This window comes from Scatophagus argus, chromosome 18, assembly GCF_020382885.2.
Source record: "Scatophagus argus isolate fScaArg1 chromosome 18, fScaArg1.pri, whole genome shotgun sequence".
Taxonomy (NCBI): domain Eukaryota; kingdom Metazoa; phylum Chordata; class Actinopteri; family Scatophagidae; genus Scatophagus; species Scatophagus argus.
This window is the reverse complement of record NC_058510.1, coordinates 10,906,636-10,923,908: the sequence shown is the minus strand read 5'-3', so window position 1 is coordinate 10,923,908 and position 17,273 is coordinate 10,906,636. Positions and strand designations below refer to the sequence as shown.

The 17,273-nt window shown below is 39.7% G+C and overlaps 1 protein-coding gene across 1 annotated transcript in view; it reads left to right on the top strand.

The window, feature by feature from the left end:
* The window catches only part of gpr158a (G protein-coupled receptor 158a), a 60,859-nt gene extending 43,816 nt beyond the window's left edge, over positions 1–17,043 (top strand). Inside the window, exons 6-11 of the mRNA XM_046371795.1 lie at positions 3,468–3,577; positions 4,719–4,957; positions 6,765–6,903; positions 9,519–9,624; positions 10,030–10,176; positions 10,825–17,043. Of these exons, the coding sequence (XP_046227751.1) occupies positions 3,468–3,577; positions 4,719–4,957; positions 6,765–6,903; positions 9,519–9,624; positions 10,030–10,176; positions 10,825–12,705 (2,622 nt within the window). The 3' untranslated portion in view covers positions 12,706–17,043. The remainder of the gene's footprint in view (positions 1–3,467; positions 3,578–4,718; positions 4,958–6,764; positions 6,904–9,518; positions 9,625–10,029; positions 10,177–10,824) is intronic.
* Positions 17,044–17,273: the final 230 nt, after the last annotated feature.

Below are 17,273 nucleotides of genomic sequence, written 5' to 3'. Positions count from 1 at the left end.
ACTTAAAGACAGGGTTTTATGGAGGTCTATCTCCATGCATTTATATCCAGCTCTCTCTGATTTTATAACTCTCACATGTCTATGATTAATGAAGGAGTGCTTCTGTTAGAAAAGAAAAAGTCTTGTCAGTTTCGTATGTGTCACTCCTCTCAGGTGTGTGTCTGTAGAACACACTGTTCTGTTCTGCAGTTTCCACATGACAAGACTTGTTTTGAGGGGTGTAGTCAGAGCCAGGCCATGTTAAGTCATGTGTTTGGGGAGGATGGAGACCAGGTCATCAGACTGAGATATTGATCAAGGTGGACATCTAGCTGGGACATGTTCACCTGCCTGAAACCAATATAAAACCCTAGGAATTTCCTAAAAATGCCCTCCGTGCCACTTACAAACACCGCTCTGATATTTTTGAATTGTAGAATAATCAGCAAGTTTAAAATGTTGGCTACTAAAAAGGCCGCTAGATGCTGGAAACACTCACTCAGCATTTCCAGAAGCCTTTACTCGTGTTGTAACTGAGACGAGACGAACAAGGGGAGCCAGGCTGAAGAGTTGCAAGTGTGTTGATAATTGCTCCTCCATACTGATGTCCATTAGATAAGTATACATCACACTGATCCTTTCAATCCCTCCACACGCACGCTAGCATGCACATGCACACACAACTTCTTGGAGTAACACCTGATCCCTTTCCTCCTCCACATCGCTGAATCTAAGATACCCAGCACTTAGCATTGATTATTAATGGTTTCAAAAGAAAACGGGGGCAGAATCTGATCTTAGTCTTTATGCACACTGGCGTTAAGAGAAACTTGTCAGAGGTTCAGGGTCAGTCTCTTCCTAGAAACAACACTGATGGAAAGTGCATGGCCTGAGTAATGAATTTCAGCCATTTGAGGGACAGAACAATGCATGAGGATGATGTCCGTGTTTATTTCTATCTCTAAAATAGGAGTATTGACACTGGTCTGAACATCAGTGAGGACACTGGGGGATGGGGATATACCTTATTGGATCAGATGAACTGGGGAGAGCTGAGAGTCCAGAGGGAACGGATCGCTGGTTTTGTGTTACAGCGAGTGCTGGAACTACAATTTGAGCCTCATCATGTTCTCTAATATTTTGCTCTTCATGGACATAAATGAAAGCTCACCAGAAAGTCATCAGAAGTGCTTAAGATGCATGGAAACCAAGCATGATTGGTATGTTTGTCACCTGTCCCAAAAGATAAACACTTACAAGTTTGAATAAACAGTCAAACCCAGTTGACACCAGATCACAGCACGGAAGATGTCTGAAAATGTTGCTGTGCAATTTGTCAAAAGTGACATTATCATGGGGGTCAAATTTTGACCCAATGATGGTGTTAGATGAAGTCAGAGGATCACTAAAGTTATTACAGTTTATCCTGAGGGGATATAAATGTATGAATGAAATTCCATGACATTCCAGCTGAGGCATTTCACTGAAAAATTAACCTTACACTGGTGCTAGAGGAAAGGCCAGGGGATCACCCGAGTCATTACAATCCATCCTCGATGAACCATGAATGTCTGTCCTGTCACCCGGTAGATGTCTCCATGCGTCAGTCTGGAGCAAAGTAGTATACAGACAGATAGACAGACAACTTACCTTTCCAACCTATGAGTACTGGAGCTGGTGTGGCTAAAAATCTAAGAGCACTCAGTGACTTTATAATCAGTATACACAGAAATCTGCCATGATTCAATCTCCTTTGTAAATCACCCCATGTAATTTCCCTTTTTCAGCCTTCTGTGGTAAGATTGGCACAGACCCAGTTGCTACCAGTTTGTCATGCTTGGAGAGCTTTGCATGATAAATTTAGTATTATAAGGTAAACATCTAATGTCTGCTCACAATACATGAGCCAAGGAGCACATCCCACTCAAGACACAGAACTAGTCCTGGTGTCAAAATGTTGCGTGTGATGCACAACCTGACTTTTTGTTTAACTAAATCTTTTCCACTGCAGTTTTGACCAGCAAAAGCAAACAGCAGGTGAGATCACACCATTAAAAGAGAAGCTTAAACTGCTCAATGTGTTAGAAACTTTTTGTGGCGACTCATTTGGATCGCTTGGAGTCGGCTCTTGAGGGAGCGGTGTCGGCATTAACACCTTCCAGTTTCTGCCTCATCACAAACAGCATCAACCTCGAGATGTGATGGAGATTCAGCTGCTATTTTGTAGATTTCTGAAATGGAGTCACGAGCCGTGTCCTCCCTAGGTGCTTTTGTTTTTTTTTTTAACTCATTTTCCTGGTGCCCTGTTCTGTCCCTGTGGACCTAAATGTGCGTCAGTGAGTTGCTCAGTGCCTGCCCAGCCTGATATCTCCTTATCGGCTCCTGTGCCTCTCTTCTCTGTTTGAAAGACAAAGAAAAAAAATAAAAAGATTTCTAGCATTTTTATGCTTTGTATTTGTAGATGGTCTAAAATATAGTTATATAGTTTTTATAGGCTTTTCCATTCTCCCAAGGGTAAAATTCAGCATGAAATGTTCTGTATGCATTTAATATTAACAGTTTCTGTGTTTGCTTGGCCAACGTCCATGAGCAGATGAGGATGTGGGCCACACTTTCTCCCATGGGGTCTTCCATGTCCCTCGATTGACTCAGACCTAGTAAGCAAAAATATCCACATGCCTGCGTCTTCTCCACAGCCTGAGGGAACGAAATAATGCCTCGGCTAATCCGATTAACATTAACAATCCCACAGGGGAAATCGTTGCACATCTGCAATGGACAGATAATTATGTTGCCTTGCCTCAGATGTTTGTTTCTTCTTTTTTTTCTTGTGTGTGTGTTTGTTTTAGCACTTGTTATGTCTTTGGAAGATGATCAGGGTTTGTTTTTTGGGGGGAGAGGAGGTTGGATTGGCATCATTTCAGAGTTTCTAGGTCTTGGTCGGTGAAAACATGGGTGGATTCCCCACACCTCGTCTCAAGGGCAAGCTTTGCATGATGTTAGCAGGCTCAGATGGATTAGTTTTTTTTTTAACTAGTGCCAAAAGTGGTTATGAAATTACTCTTCGACGTTAATTTTGTATGAACCCTTATGACCAAAGCAGTGTGTGAATTTTCTCTTTGATGCATCAGGTGTGATTTTCTTGAGCATGGGTGTCAGACTGGGGCGTAAAATGAAGACTAAGTATACAGGGATTGCCCATAAAGATTCAAAAATGAGTAGCTTATTTGATTATAAAACAAAGGTCCGTTTACTAGCATTTTCACAGTTTTCAAGCAAAAAAAAAAAACCATGTGACACTTAGTAAAGCCCTTTTGTTTTGTTGTTGACAGCTGCAAGGTTGATATTGTGAGAGTAACTTTACATAGTTTTGAGGAGGAGTGTGTATGCTAAAAGAGGACAGCTGATACAAAGCGAGCTTTACATTACAAGTAGCATCAACTTGCTTGTTTACCCTGTTACTTAAGGCTTCTTCTGTCCCTTTGCAGGTTGGGATTCTCTATTTCCAGCCGAGTGTTTTCCGTTGCATCCTGCTGCGTTGGGTTCGACTGCTTGGTTTTGCTACCGTCTATGGGACACTGACTCTTAAGTTGTACAGGTAACACACACATATCACACTCTATTCAACACAAAACTACTTGTCTCCACAAAACTACTTGTCAGACTTGCTTGGAAATCGGATTAAATTGACCTGTTTGACTGCAATTACACTGTGTCATGCATCTTAATTCCTTGTTAAAGTACGAGCTTCACAAAGTGTTGAGCTGTTTCTTAGCCTATTCATCACCAGACTGCACTGCTGTACGTGTTTAAAGGTGGATTCACTGGCTCATTAAGTGGGAAGGGGGAATGCCAAGTAAAAGTAATTAAGAGAATGCTGGCTGTTCTGGCCTCAAATGATCTCCACATACAGCACAATATCGAATGATGATTGGCGAGAGACAAAAAAAGAGAGAAATGTGTGCAAGATTTGAGGACGGAAAGAACTGCTAGAGGATGCAGTGAGGGAGAGACAACAGGGGGGTTATCCAGTACTGAATAGCTGATAATTCAGAGGTCTGCTTTATTTAAAGTAATGCACTTGAAATAGTTCGTCTGTGGGGCTTTTTGTCAGGTAAATCTGTCAAAAAGGCCTAATAAAGATGCTGATTAAGCGGATGCGGCTAATGCAAGGGGGAGCCGAGTAAACCCTTAGAGGTTCAAGTTAACATACTGCACAGATCAATTTTTGATGGGGGGCTCATTAGTGGGCAGCACAGTGGACACTTCATCAATGTGCGTGAAGGGCAGAACCTAAGAATAGCGATGGTTGGTCATGTGTTTGAGCACAGTTTAATTCCTCTTCCGCAGTCTTTGCGTCCGTCTGTGAGTTAAATTTCATGTAGAAAGCTCTGACTAACAGTGCATTTTACAGCTAAAGATTCTGGTTTGTTGCCTTACATCAAAATTGAATGAAAAAGATTACATCCTTACTTATATACTTCACCTCTTTGGAAAAACGAAGACTTTTCCATTGGAAATCACTGGTAGACAGCTGACAAGGATATTAGCTTTTTTTTTTTTTTTTTTTTTTAAAGATTTTTAAATACTGAAATTAAAGTTTCTTCAAACTAAACAACAAAGTGGATTATTTGTTCATCTGGTGCCTGTCAATCAACTGTCAGTCATTTGTGACTGTTCTGATGTGCACCCTGGATATATAACATTTTTATAACGAGCCTCTCGTATCCCCTCCACAGGGTGTTAAAGGTGTTCCTGTCCCGCACAGCCCAGAGAATCCCCTATATGACCAGCTGGCGCGTGCTGCGTCTACTGGGCATCATCCTCCTCATCGTCTGCTGGTTCCTGGTGGCTTGGACATCTGCTGTCTGTCAGAATCCGGACAGGAAGTTGGCTCTCATCGACGTGGGCTACACGCCCGATGGGCTGCAGTTCAGCATGTGCCTGCTGGATCGTTGGGACTACATGATGGCTGTCGGTAAGCATTGCTTCTGCCTCCACAGGGTGTTGTGAAAAGATTTATACACACTGAACTGTGTGTGTGTGTGTGTGTGTGTGTGTGTGTGCACCACAGTGAGAAAGCATGGGTTATTTGAGGTATTCATGGCATAAAATCAAGAAGTAATTTGTTAGGCATGATAGCATTTGGAGTTCAAAGAGAGTGAGAGAGAGATGAGAAAAGCCTGAAGAATGTGGAGGTGAAGGATAAGATGGATGAGACAGTTTGCCTCCATCTACATTTGGCAACATTTTCCAACAGTAGACATTAATCCTCCCTACCGGTGCTACACTTTTTGATGCTTGGCTTGTGTTGTGCATGGAGGGGGAGGGCAACCAGCAGCAGATAAAGACAGATGAGAAATCAAAGATGCTCAGAGGGGAGCAACATCTCGTGTTGAGGAAATCTGCATGCTGTTTTACATCTGCTGACTCAGGCTTCATGAGAGGGAGCCGTGGTCCTTTTTGACATCTGGGAAAACAGATGGACCCCCAGCAGAGCCCACATGCTGTGATACTGTATACTGAGGCACATTTTCATCCTGTTTATTAGGGGGTGAAAATAGGCTGAAAATAGGGAGGCTTGAGTCACCTCTGATGTCACATACATGCACACACACACAAACACACACACAGATGCAAACAATCTTTCTGATTCTGAACTCTGCACCTGCAAGCTCTTGCAGTCAGTGGTTTAAATGTATTACTTTTTACATGCAAAAATCTAGTTTCAAACCAGCAAAGTTATAATTATTGTTTACCACAAGTATGAACAACAAAAAACATTTTTTTTATTTCAATGTTCTGTTAAGTTTAATTGCAGTCTGTACCTGAGTCATTTTAGTCCTTTCAAAACAAGTGTATAATTCTTTGTACAATTTTTTGAGATGGTGACATTTATATATGGTGAAATAGCATAAATTGTAACTTAGGACTTTATCTGGGGTTAATAACTTAATGCAAATGAATGCAACTAGTAATGTTTTATGCATAGTAGTAAGAAAAAGACAAATTTCATTGGCTTGTGGTCCATCCCTTTCACTTTTGAAGTAGCTCAAGGAATCAAAACAAGCAAAGTGTCGTGGTGAGGTAGGATATACATTAGCCCACATTAGACTTTTCACAAACCAAACTTTGTTTTATTAATGGAATGTAACTGTTAAGCTTTCCTAATGTTATTAGTTATTAAGTCATTAACTACAACTTTTAAACTTTTGTTTCTAATCCTCCCTGGATTCGGGACTTCGTTGATGCATTTAGGTAAAATCAGTCTAAAAAAATCTCCCAAAGAATCTCCCAATGTCCTGACGCACTGCTTCTTTGATCCATTGTAAATATTTTGACCTTCAGGTGGCCTCACACAATCCTATCAAATGACACTTCTACGAGTGGCCAGTTGCACGTAATGCTCACTGTTGTTTCTGTTCTGAGGAAAACTGATTCACCTGACAGCACCACTGTTCAAGCAGGTACCACCACAGATGTCAAAATAATGGCGCCATGTTTTCATGGAAAAAGCAGTGTGTTTATTGCTGTGGAGTTGGCTACCTAGGATACATTACACATGGCTGCCATGGAGGTGACTAGGGATTCATTTATTGTCCAGAGAATACAACAACAGCTGTTACAGATGGGTTTGATAGCTTCTACTGAACAGGGCATTTTCCTATATATTCCTATGTGTTGTGTAATAGTTTGGTGGGTTCCCTGTTTGGCTTGTAAAGCTTTTACACTGCTGGGGCGTGTGGTTCACTGTGTTCATCTTCTGTCTTCTCATTGTTTCACAGCTGAGTTCCTCTTCCTGCTGTGGTCAGTGTACCTGTGTTATGCTGTGAGGACGGTGCCCTCGGCCTTCCACGAGCCTCGCTACATGGCCATTGCTGTTCACAACGAACTTGTCCTGTCAGCGATATTTTATGTCATCAGGTAATGAGTCATCCATCCAGTGATCCGGATTCCTCAGTGGGTACATATGAATTAAAATGACAAACAAATTAAAGGGTAATTTCAGCTAATACTTAATCTTTAGGGGTATCTATCCATACAGATATTTTGGTTTTTAGTAGTGTGGGTTTTGAAATGTTGTCTCTGAGATTTCTGCTGCTCCACAGATACAAGAGACATGAATGGAAATTCATTCGCAGTCCTCACAGCATTAAAAAATTACATTCAGAATGTATTGTAGAGCACAAAAGAGGCTTCAAATAAGCGAACTGACTCATTAACACCAGTTACAAAGCAACATCCAATTAGTTTGCTAATTGAACTAATTGAAATTAGCTAATCAGAAGCTCCTGGTCAAAGTAGTAGGGGTGTAAGTTACATTGTCTAAAGCCTTTATTTGGTTTAAGCTTGGTTAAATACATACACAAGCCAGAAAACTTACCTTGTCTTACCTTGTTTGGTAAATGTATCTATTTTCGACACTGTGGGCACAACAGTAGATTTCTTTCAGCTCCATTGTATTGATGTAGAGGAGTAAATATCAAAAAATATCTGCATGCCCAGATACCACAAGGTATATGGACATGTTTTTATGTTATCTGCGTAAAATGGCCTTTTAAACTGAGATAGTCACTGGAAAATGTTTAATAGATGTCAATTCCTGGCAGTATTTTACTAGTCATGGTGCAGTAACCCCCACCCTTCCAGGGTTTTCACGTTTACTATCATAGTCTTCGATTTGATCTCTGCTATTGTCATTTTGACATGTATGTCCTACGTTAGATTTTCTAATTTCCATCACGTATAGGCAACTGCATGAAGCTCCCCTGGTAGTTAATTTATTTATTTATTTGCACTGTCGTGAAATTGTCCCTCCCTCTTGAATGTAGCCGACATGTCAAATAGCTGCACCAGGCAGTTTATAAATGAGACGTTTCAGCTGACATTGCCGCAGACATTCCTAGCTGGAGTCTCCCTAATTGAGAGCTCAGCTACATCACATTATTCAGTAATGAACCATGTCAGATTGATTTATGATTTTTCAAGACGGCATAACTAGCTTGAATTATTGGCAAGCAGTAGCATTCCAGTTATATTTTTAACATCCATTACCAATAAACTGTATATTATCAATGTATAGCCTGATGATTTCTTGCAGGTGTTAACTTTCTTTGCTCACTTCTTTTTACCCAAACAGCCAAATGAGACCACTTTTAAATAGGAAAGTTGTCTTATGTGAGTAGTTATCCTGACTGGCTGCCACCAGAGACCATGGTGGATACTGGAGCTTGTTATAGACATCTGGTCTCCATTTGTGTTACTCACAGAACCTGCTATTTGATCCCACAGTGACCAGTTAAAGCTCAGGGCTTCCTTCTTCTCTGTGATAGTGAACAGGTTTTAGCCAGATCCTGGTGTGAATTTGAAGCTGAGAGAAAATGACGAGAATGTAATAGCTGGAGGTCGAGGCGTGAGTGATGGAGGGGGTGTTTCAGTGAGACGCTGCAGGCTGAGAGGAGACAGCATGCCAAGGTTATTAAATCCTCATCTGCACAGAAACTGCTCACAAAACATGAATGAGGGAAGACTTCAAAGCTTCAGGCCATTTCATATGCTGGACCTTTGCCTTCATTCATGTCTCTAAGCTATTACCACAGTAACTGTTCGTTAATTAGCCATTTGCCAACTTCAACAGCGTAATGAGCCTACTAGATGACATTTGCTTGGATAGAGGCTCTCTAGTGGTTGAATTAGTATCTGACAGGACATACCTTCATGTCCTTAGTGCACATGAAATCTCACTGTGCTGAAAGTCTGTTAGTTCTTTTCAAATAAACGGCTGGCACCACTCCTCCGCTGCTATTGTTTCTGCCAGTAATTATCTAATTTTCCACCAACTGCTGCACCACAGTCAGCCCAGCGTAATACTGTCTGATGTATAAATAGGATGAATCTTGTGACCAGATCAAGGTCACTCCCCTTCATTGTGAATCCAATTGAAAGAATTGTGGAAAATATTGTGTCCTTGCTGGAAAAGGATCACCCAAGTGGAACATCATATGAAGCAGTGGACATTGTCTGAAGCCTGGGCAGACAGTGTATAAATCTATGTTGGCTGGAAACACATTAAGTCTGCTGGTCTGTCTCTCTGGGCTGGATTTATATCTAAAAGCTTTACTGCAGACAGAGAAACATGGATAAACATCACAGCATAATTTAGTCATAGTTCACTGTATTTACTGAATGTACAGTTTGGAATTTGACAGTTAGCTATAAAGTATAAAGATGTTCAGGATATGTTTATTAACAAAACTGTTGTACTGGAGAGCACAGATACTTAAACACACTGTCACTGAACAGGGCTGAGCTTGAGCAACTTCATTAATGACTGCAATATTATTATACATATTATTATATTATTATGCTCTATAACAAATACTACTACTGCTTTCACTAACAAGTAAATTATTTGGTTAACATGATTAAAATAAATATTCAATATCTGGCAATCGATGCTTTTAAACTAGTCATTAATTTCTTTTAATTTTTTTTTTTATCCTGTTTCTCCTTTCTTGTATACCTTTCCTCTTTGACAGGTTCACTCTTGCTCCAGAGCTTCATCCAGACTGGATGCTGCTACTCTTCTTCACCCACACCCATTTAACTGTGACAGTAACAATGGGTCTGCTACTCGTCCCTAAGGTAAACTTTGCAAGTCATGCTTCACATGTTACTCTTTCCTAAAGAAAAAGTAAATAAATAAAAAAAGAATAGTTGTAATTTTACAACTATGTTTATTTAAATATTTTAAGAATTAAGCAGTAAATATTATTATGTATTTCGTTTACTGAAGTGATCCAAGTCACAGTTGTTTTCTGCAGATCCAAAGCCTGACATAATTTAATCTTCAGTGCCATAAATCCCCATTGTTGTCAAAAAAACCACTAGTGAGAAATCTTGCCTGGAGTAACATGTTCCTTCAGTACAATAAGCATAATGCCTGTAGTTTATATTGAGTCAATCCCATGAACACCATACTACATTGCATAGAAATTAGATTTTTCTGAAAACAGGCAACAACCGATTGTTTTTATGCCACTCCAACAGTTTCTGTTTGCTGGCACCCACATGAGAGATGACATAGCCTCTGAAGCCTATGAGGATGAGCTGGACATGGGTCGTTCTGGGTCATATCTCAATAGCAGCATCACATCAGCGTGGAGTGAGCACAGTCTGGATCCTGAAGACATTCGGGTAGGTGGTGTTTCCCTTAACCTTTCACTTTCCATTGAATAACCTGGTGAAATCTTTTGAATCTTCCAAATACTGAGCCATGGCAGTTTTTTATTCCAGACACCTGACGAAATGGGCCATCTCAGTTCTATTAATGGCTGTGGCGTAAGGTCTTGCGACAGTCTTTGGGAAAAACGTACCAACGTGAGCAGAGATTTCTGTTTGTCTGTTAGAGCTGAAGAAGTCTCTCTTCAAAAATAAGATCGCTCCCTATTTAATATAGGTAGTGAACTTATGATGATATCTTGCTACTAGAGAGAAATAATTTCTGGGATGGTTGTAGAAACAAAAGTATTGTAAAGCTCAAGACCTGAGCTTAGAGGCTGTTTCAGACCTAACATTAAAACACAATCAGTTTCCTTATTTGATGCCGTCCAAGACTGTCCTGTCTTTGCTTTTTTTTGCAGCAAGCATGTTATATTCCGTAGTGCATCATTTACCAGCCGTTTGTAGTCACGTGTCATGAATTTGTACGGCATGTTCTCTGTGCAGTAGAATGTCTGCTTTGTTTGTAACAGTGTCTTAATCAGAACTACTTTTTAAGCTGTATAAATGCACTTATTTATTATAAACAGTCAACTGATCACTTCTTTCCTGTCCCATATGTAGGAGGAGCTGAAGAAACTCTACTCCCAGTTGGAGATTTACAAGAGGAAGAAGATGCTGGCAAACAACCCTCATCTCCAGAAGAAGCGGAGCTCCAAGAAAGGTTTAGGTCGGTCCCTGATGAGGCGCATTACTGAGATTCCAGAATCAGTGCATCGGCAGTGCAGCCGTGAAGACAAGGAGGCTGGAGAACATGGGAACAACCGTAACAGCATCTGCATGTTGAAGAAGAACCCCTTTGATCCAACTCACGCAGGAAAGCCACCGAAAGAGGAGACACTAAAGAACAAGGTTTTTTCTCTCAAGAAGTCCCACAGTAGCTATGATCACGTCCGGGACCAGAGCGAAGACTCCAACAGCTCAGCAACAGACAAGATGGAGGTGAACCCTGCTGAAGGCTCCCTGCTGGATACACTTATGGGCAAGAAGTTGGTCAAGAAGTCCAGTGAAAATATTAATGCCCCCAGTGAATCTACTGAATCAGTTCCTTTGGTCTGCAAGTCAGCCAGTGCCCATAACCTCACTGCAGACAAGAAACCAATTCATCCTAGAGCCTCCATGCTACAGAAGTCCCTCAGTGTCATTGCCAGTGCTAAAGAGAAGACTTTAGGCTTGACAGGAAAGACCCAGAGCACGGAGGACAGCAATAAGAAGAGTCAGCCAAAGAGCAAAGACACAAGGGCCAATGCAGAGCTGGAAAATGAGTGTCAACCCAAGATGATTATTAGCCAATCGGTTGAGTACAAACAGAGTGTGGCAAAAGGCAGGATTATGAAACAAGCAGTGGGTGGTAGCCAGCCTACAATCTGTTCTGATCCAGTCAAGGGAAAGGACCTTTACGATCTCTCTGAAGTGTGTCCTTGGGAAGTGGAGGATCTTCCAACTCCATCTGAAAACAAGGTCCAAAAGCATGTATCCATAGCACCAAAAGAAACTACAACAGTTCATGGAGGTAGCACCAAGGGAGGCAAATCTCAGCAGCATAAGCAAAAAGCTTCTGATCAGTCTCCATCCAGTGGCAGGCATTCAAAGGAAATTCAGAAGACAACTGTCGTACGATCTGAGGTATGTCCGTGGGAAGATGAAAGTGAAAGTCAAGGTAGTCAAGAAGAAGGGCCGAAGCAACAGATACACAGTCAGGCGAGCAAACCTACCAAGACCCAGCAGCCTCATTCTATGACAGAGAGCACTAAAACAAATCTGGTAGAGGTTTGTCCTTGGGACTTTGAAGAGGCCCAAAAGACAACAGAGTTAGCTCATTCACCAGATATGATCAAACAAAGCAAAGGCATCTCTCCTGTGGATGGGAGAGCGAGAAGTACCCTTTCAGATTCATCCAAAATAGGAGGCTCACTCCAACTACCATCTACAAAAGCTGATGTATGTCCCTGGGACTACGACAGCAATGTCACATCTCCAAATTCTGGACAGAGGACACCTAGTCCCTCTCGAGCATCCAAAACCAAGGAATCCCCTTCAAGAAAGAAGGTTATCTCTTCCACAAGAACAGTTGAGAAAGAGAAATCAAAAGATACTGATGATGAGAAAAACAGAACAAAAGCTAAGGACAAGAGTAAATCTTCAGAGAAACACATGAGCCAACAAAAAATGGCTGAGGTATGCCCATGGGACGTAGAGAGTCATCAGGAAGTGCCGGTGGTAGAAAAAAGGAAAAGCGCAAATGTTGGAGCAGCCAAACCAAAGCAGGCTGAAGTCTGTCCGTGGGATTTTGAGGATACTTCAGATATAAAAGGTACAGACAAAAGTGCTTCTGTGGTGAAACAGAGCAATCCAAATCCTAAAGGCGGGGTTGTAAGTGCTGTTATAAAGGCAGATGTTTGCCCCTGGGACTTTGAGGATAGCACATCAACCAAGAAGGCATGACACTCAACCTTAATGGACCACTTAAATCATAGTTATTGATGTATACTCTTTTTTTTCCACGTTGAAATCGTTAAATATTACCTTTTACTATTAGTACGGTGACTTGGAAGAAAAGCTGATCAAGTTCCACAAGTTGCCTTCCTTTCCAAGGTTTTGTTCCTGTTTTACCTATTTTGAAAATAAGTAAAATGTACAAAAAGTCAAGATGAGCATTCCAGATTATTACAGGAATATCCTGAAGGTAAATCTTAGACTAATTATGCAACAACTTTTAATTCAGCTTGTTCACTTCATGAGCAATGTTGAAGATCTGTATTCAGTCAACAGTTCTTACACGGTTCTTTTTGTACATTAACATCATCTCTTAATGGTTTGGAATATGACAACATGAAGTATATAGAAAAAAAAGCATTGGAATTAAGGTACAACACTGCAAAAATGAAAGCCAAAGAATGAGAAAAAACATTTGTAGAGAGGGACATTGGTCTTAAGGTGGTAAACTTCATTTATTACTTTGTGTATAACTATTAGCACAGAAGGAATGCCTCAGTGATGAAATCAGTCTATAGCACTTTAACCAACTCCATAAATTAGGAACTGAGAACAGATCATCTTGTACATTTTCAACCTGATGGCGTGATATCACACAGGATACCACACTGACCAAACTTAAACAACGTTTCTCTTTTAGATCTATTTAATTGTAGTTCTTTGCAGACTAAAATGCTTCCAAGTCTGCAGAGATGTACTGTATGTGCCTAACTAACTAGCATTGTCTTGTATCAGCCTGAGGTGAAGCAAGTGGCTTCTTCTTCAGCGTTTTGTGACAGTGAATTATATAAAAAAAAGCATGCACAGCCAGGTAATTAGAGTAGTTGGACCCAACAGAGCTGTCAACTAAAGCAGTTTATGTGTTGACAAATATGAGTTTTTTGGGGGGTTTTTGGGTTGTTTTTTTTTTAAATACCAGAGGTACTCCTTTATTGCATTTATATTTCCAGAAGCTCATTCAGAGTGGTAAAGATTATACAAGAGCATGGATGTATGTCAAAAAATGTCATATATACACTGTTCAGAATGGATAGAAAATTATTGGGAATACTGAAGAAATAATTTGCACCAGCTTTGTTTATGAATCCAGCATGGATGTTTGTGTTGGCTTGCATCAAGTGTGTGTAGGTGTGTCTGTGGACACAATGTCATGTATTTAAAGTAAAAATGTAATGCCAAACCTGAAGAGCTGAGAGTCTCAGACACGATAAGTCCTGGCAGCCTTTTCTGTCCTTACATTATCTCCATAAAAAAACAACAACTAAAATTTGAGCAGGTCAGGTTTTACAGTCAACCTGCCGCTTGGTTCTTTTTTTGTTTGTTTGTTTGTTTTTTGATTTCAGCAATAATTACAATTCAACTTGGACCTATCATACTTACATTTCTAAATATGATAGGTCTTGTGTAACGAGGGGTCATTATGACCTGAAAATCAGACTGAACTGTCATTTTGTTTGACTTCATTTATGTTATGCTTGACCTAGTCAACTTTTGTTTAGTGGTGATGGGGTACTCTAACTAATTATTAGATCGAGGTCTGTCTGTCCTTGTCATTTTTAGTCTAGTTGACAGCAAAGCTGTGGTACAGGTTGCTAGGAGCAGTTAGGTTAACAGTTATTGCATTTGAAATATGCTAACTCTGTAAAATAATTGTTTCAGTTGACTAACAACAACTTGTACAGCTGCCTTGATCTCAGGCACGGTCTTATTTATTGTTCTGTCACCATTTTCAATGGATTTAGATATTTTTCTGGCTCTTGCACAGCAAGACGATGTCACTATTCTGAGATAAAAGGTTGAAATTAGTTGATTGTTTCTCCACCCGGGGGAAACAGCTGCCAGTGACAATAAGACCAGACATCTTGAATTGCTCAATAAATTGTAGATGCAGGTGGTGAATCAGAGACATGTAAACACTCTAGGATTATCACTGACATTTTGGGTACATTCACTCTTGATTCTCTTGATTTTGATGTGGAATAAAGTGGTTTAGATCATTTTGCTAAACTGTTAGCTTGTTTTGATCTGTCTGATGTCACCAGTTATGTTTTTTGTCTTGTCAGACTTTGTTGTAGGGAGTGTCTACAAAAAGTTTTTGTAAAGCAAAACTATCATTTCAAAGAGTATTATTACTGCACGGCCATAATAATGATGTGAGTAGAGCTTAATATTTGGAAATATTTGGAAATATTGTGTTTCTGTATTGAAATTTCACAAGCAACATAATGCGTGTTCTTCCCGCTTTAATGCAAATAGGTTAAAGCCAAACCCAACTGATTAATTAATGTGGTGGTTATCAATTATGAATCTGACTTAACCTTTGAACATTTTTGATTTGTTAACTGTTTTGTATCAAAATGTCTGAATATTCATTGTCCACCGTACATCTTGGGATATCAGTAAAAAAATTCTGCCACTCATATTTAGCTGGTGAACACCTGGCAGTAATTACAGTCTTGAGGAAAACTATGTATCAATATAGCATCTGTACTTTATGGTATCTTGTGAGAATTACATGGTATCACTGAATGTTGTCACTGATTGTAATTATCTATAATTGCTGTCAGATTCCTCAATACCCGAGCTCTGTAGGAGTCTTTACTAAATGTGGATAAGAAAAAAAAAGAAAAAACACAGTGCTTGTCAGTGACTTTTACAAAGTCAAAAAAAGAGTTTGTAAATTGGTAAATTCCTTTGGCACAGCTCAACTTAAACTAATCCAGTGACAAATATTTGTAGCCTCACTTATCCCATTTTATTTTTAATGTGTTGTCACGATTCCACAGCTAGGCACCATAAACATGATTTAGATGCTACATCTTCTAGCTGCCTCCACCTACTGAGAAATTACCTCTGCCACTGACCTGTGGGGGTGCTTTCCTGAAATAATTCAAACGTGGAGTATTTGCCTTACAGCATGAGATTCGTCATCGCCTCTGCTTTATGAGCTCCTTCAGGGACGGTGTCTGAGAAGAACTGTCAACATGCATGGATTGATTGTAATGCTTTGATGGATTTGTATGATATTTATGAACCAGATGTTAGGTGTCATCCATCATATGCATTGTGGTAGTACATGCAGGATCATACCAGGGGACCCCTGACATGACAACAATGGCATTTCAAAAGCCATTTATTTATTTATTTGGCAATTTATTGAAAGTGACTTTAGACTTTGGAATCACTGCCACAAAGGATTTTACTGCCCTGGGTGATGAATAATATGCTGTATATTTTTAAAACAAGCTTCTTGTTTTGTTCTTGTAGGAAAATTATTTTGAGGAGGTGTGTTTACTTAATGAAAATTATTTTGAAAAATTACATGACCAAGTCTGATTTTGGTAAAATTGAATCCAAAATAACTGAACCATAACAAGCAATATATTACAACATTCTCAATCAAAGAAGGTATTTTATTCTGGTGTCAAAGTTAATTCATATTTATTTATGCTGATTGTAATCTTTTACACACTTGGCCAATGAGATTTCCAGATCAGAGATAGTTGGAGCACAAAGGAAACATGATTAGTTACATACAGAAAATAACAACAATGCAATATCCCACATACAGTACGTACTATGGAATACATCACACTTTCAGTCAGTGTGCTCTGTTGTTTAGTTTGCATAATTTCAGATAGTGTGCTTGCATTCCTCAGTTCAGTCAGTCCATAGCTGTCTGTGTATTAAATTGTGTATACAGAACCAGTGTCTTACTGTCTCTTTCTCTGGAGATTATCATTGTATTTTAGTCGTATCATCAATGAATCAGTGAAACTTTGAACCTCAGCCATTTACTTGGGTGTGAAAATTGAGACCATTGTTCTTGTACCTCATCTTGACATAGACAATACTGTGTCCTGTAGCTCTTTGTCCACCAGTCAGATCTTTGCCATAGTGTGTTCTGTTGGCTTGCAGCTTTTATTTGACTTCTGTTCTGTTGTGACCAAACCAAGTCACCCGATGGCAAATACAACTAACTACTATGACTACTATTCAATGCTGTAACGTCGTAAATCTTGTGGCTTCTGCATGAATTCAAGAAAAAAATAGGACTGATGTTTCACTGCCCTTGATAGAACAAAAAAGAAAAAAGTGATCTTTTATGGACTGTTACAAGTTGTATAGTGAGTGATACTGTCCCTAACCCACTGTATTATGTGCTTGTTATGACTATTGCTCTATGACAAGCTTATAGCATCAATATATGGGAATATTTGGTAGATTTATATTGTGTTATATTGTGATAGCATGTACATAAAAGATACCTCCTCTGCAATAAATATTTATATGAAAATGAAGTGCGTGTGCAGTGTGTTTTTGAATATGTTTTACTGCAGTTCAAAATGTGTTATGATTTGCATTTCAAACTGAAAATGTGCCTACTGAGAACTTTGAAGCAAGGATAATTTTCTGTCCCTTTTTATTTCCGCTACAACATTTCTAATCCCCCTGGGAAGTTGATAGAAGACACTCCCATGATGCATTTGTGCTTAGTAATCATCCCTGTCTCAGAT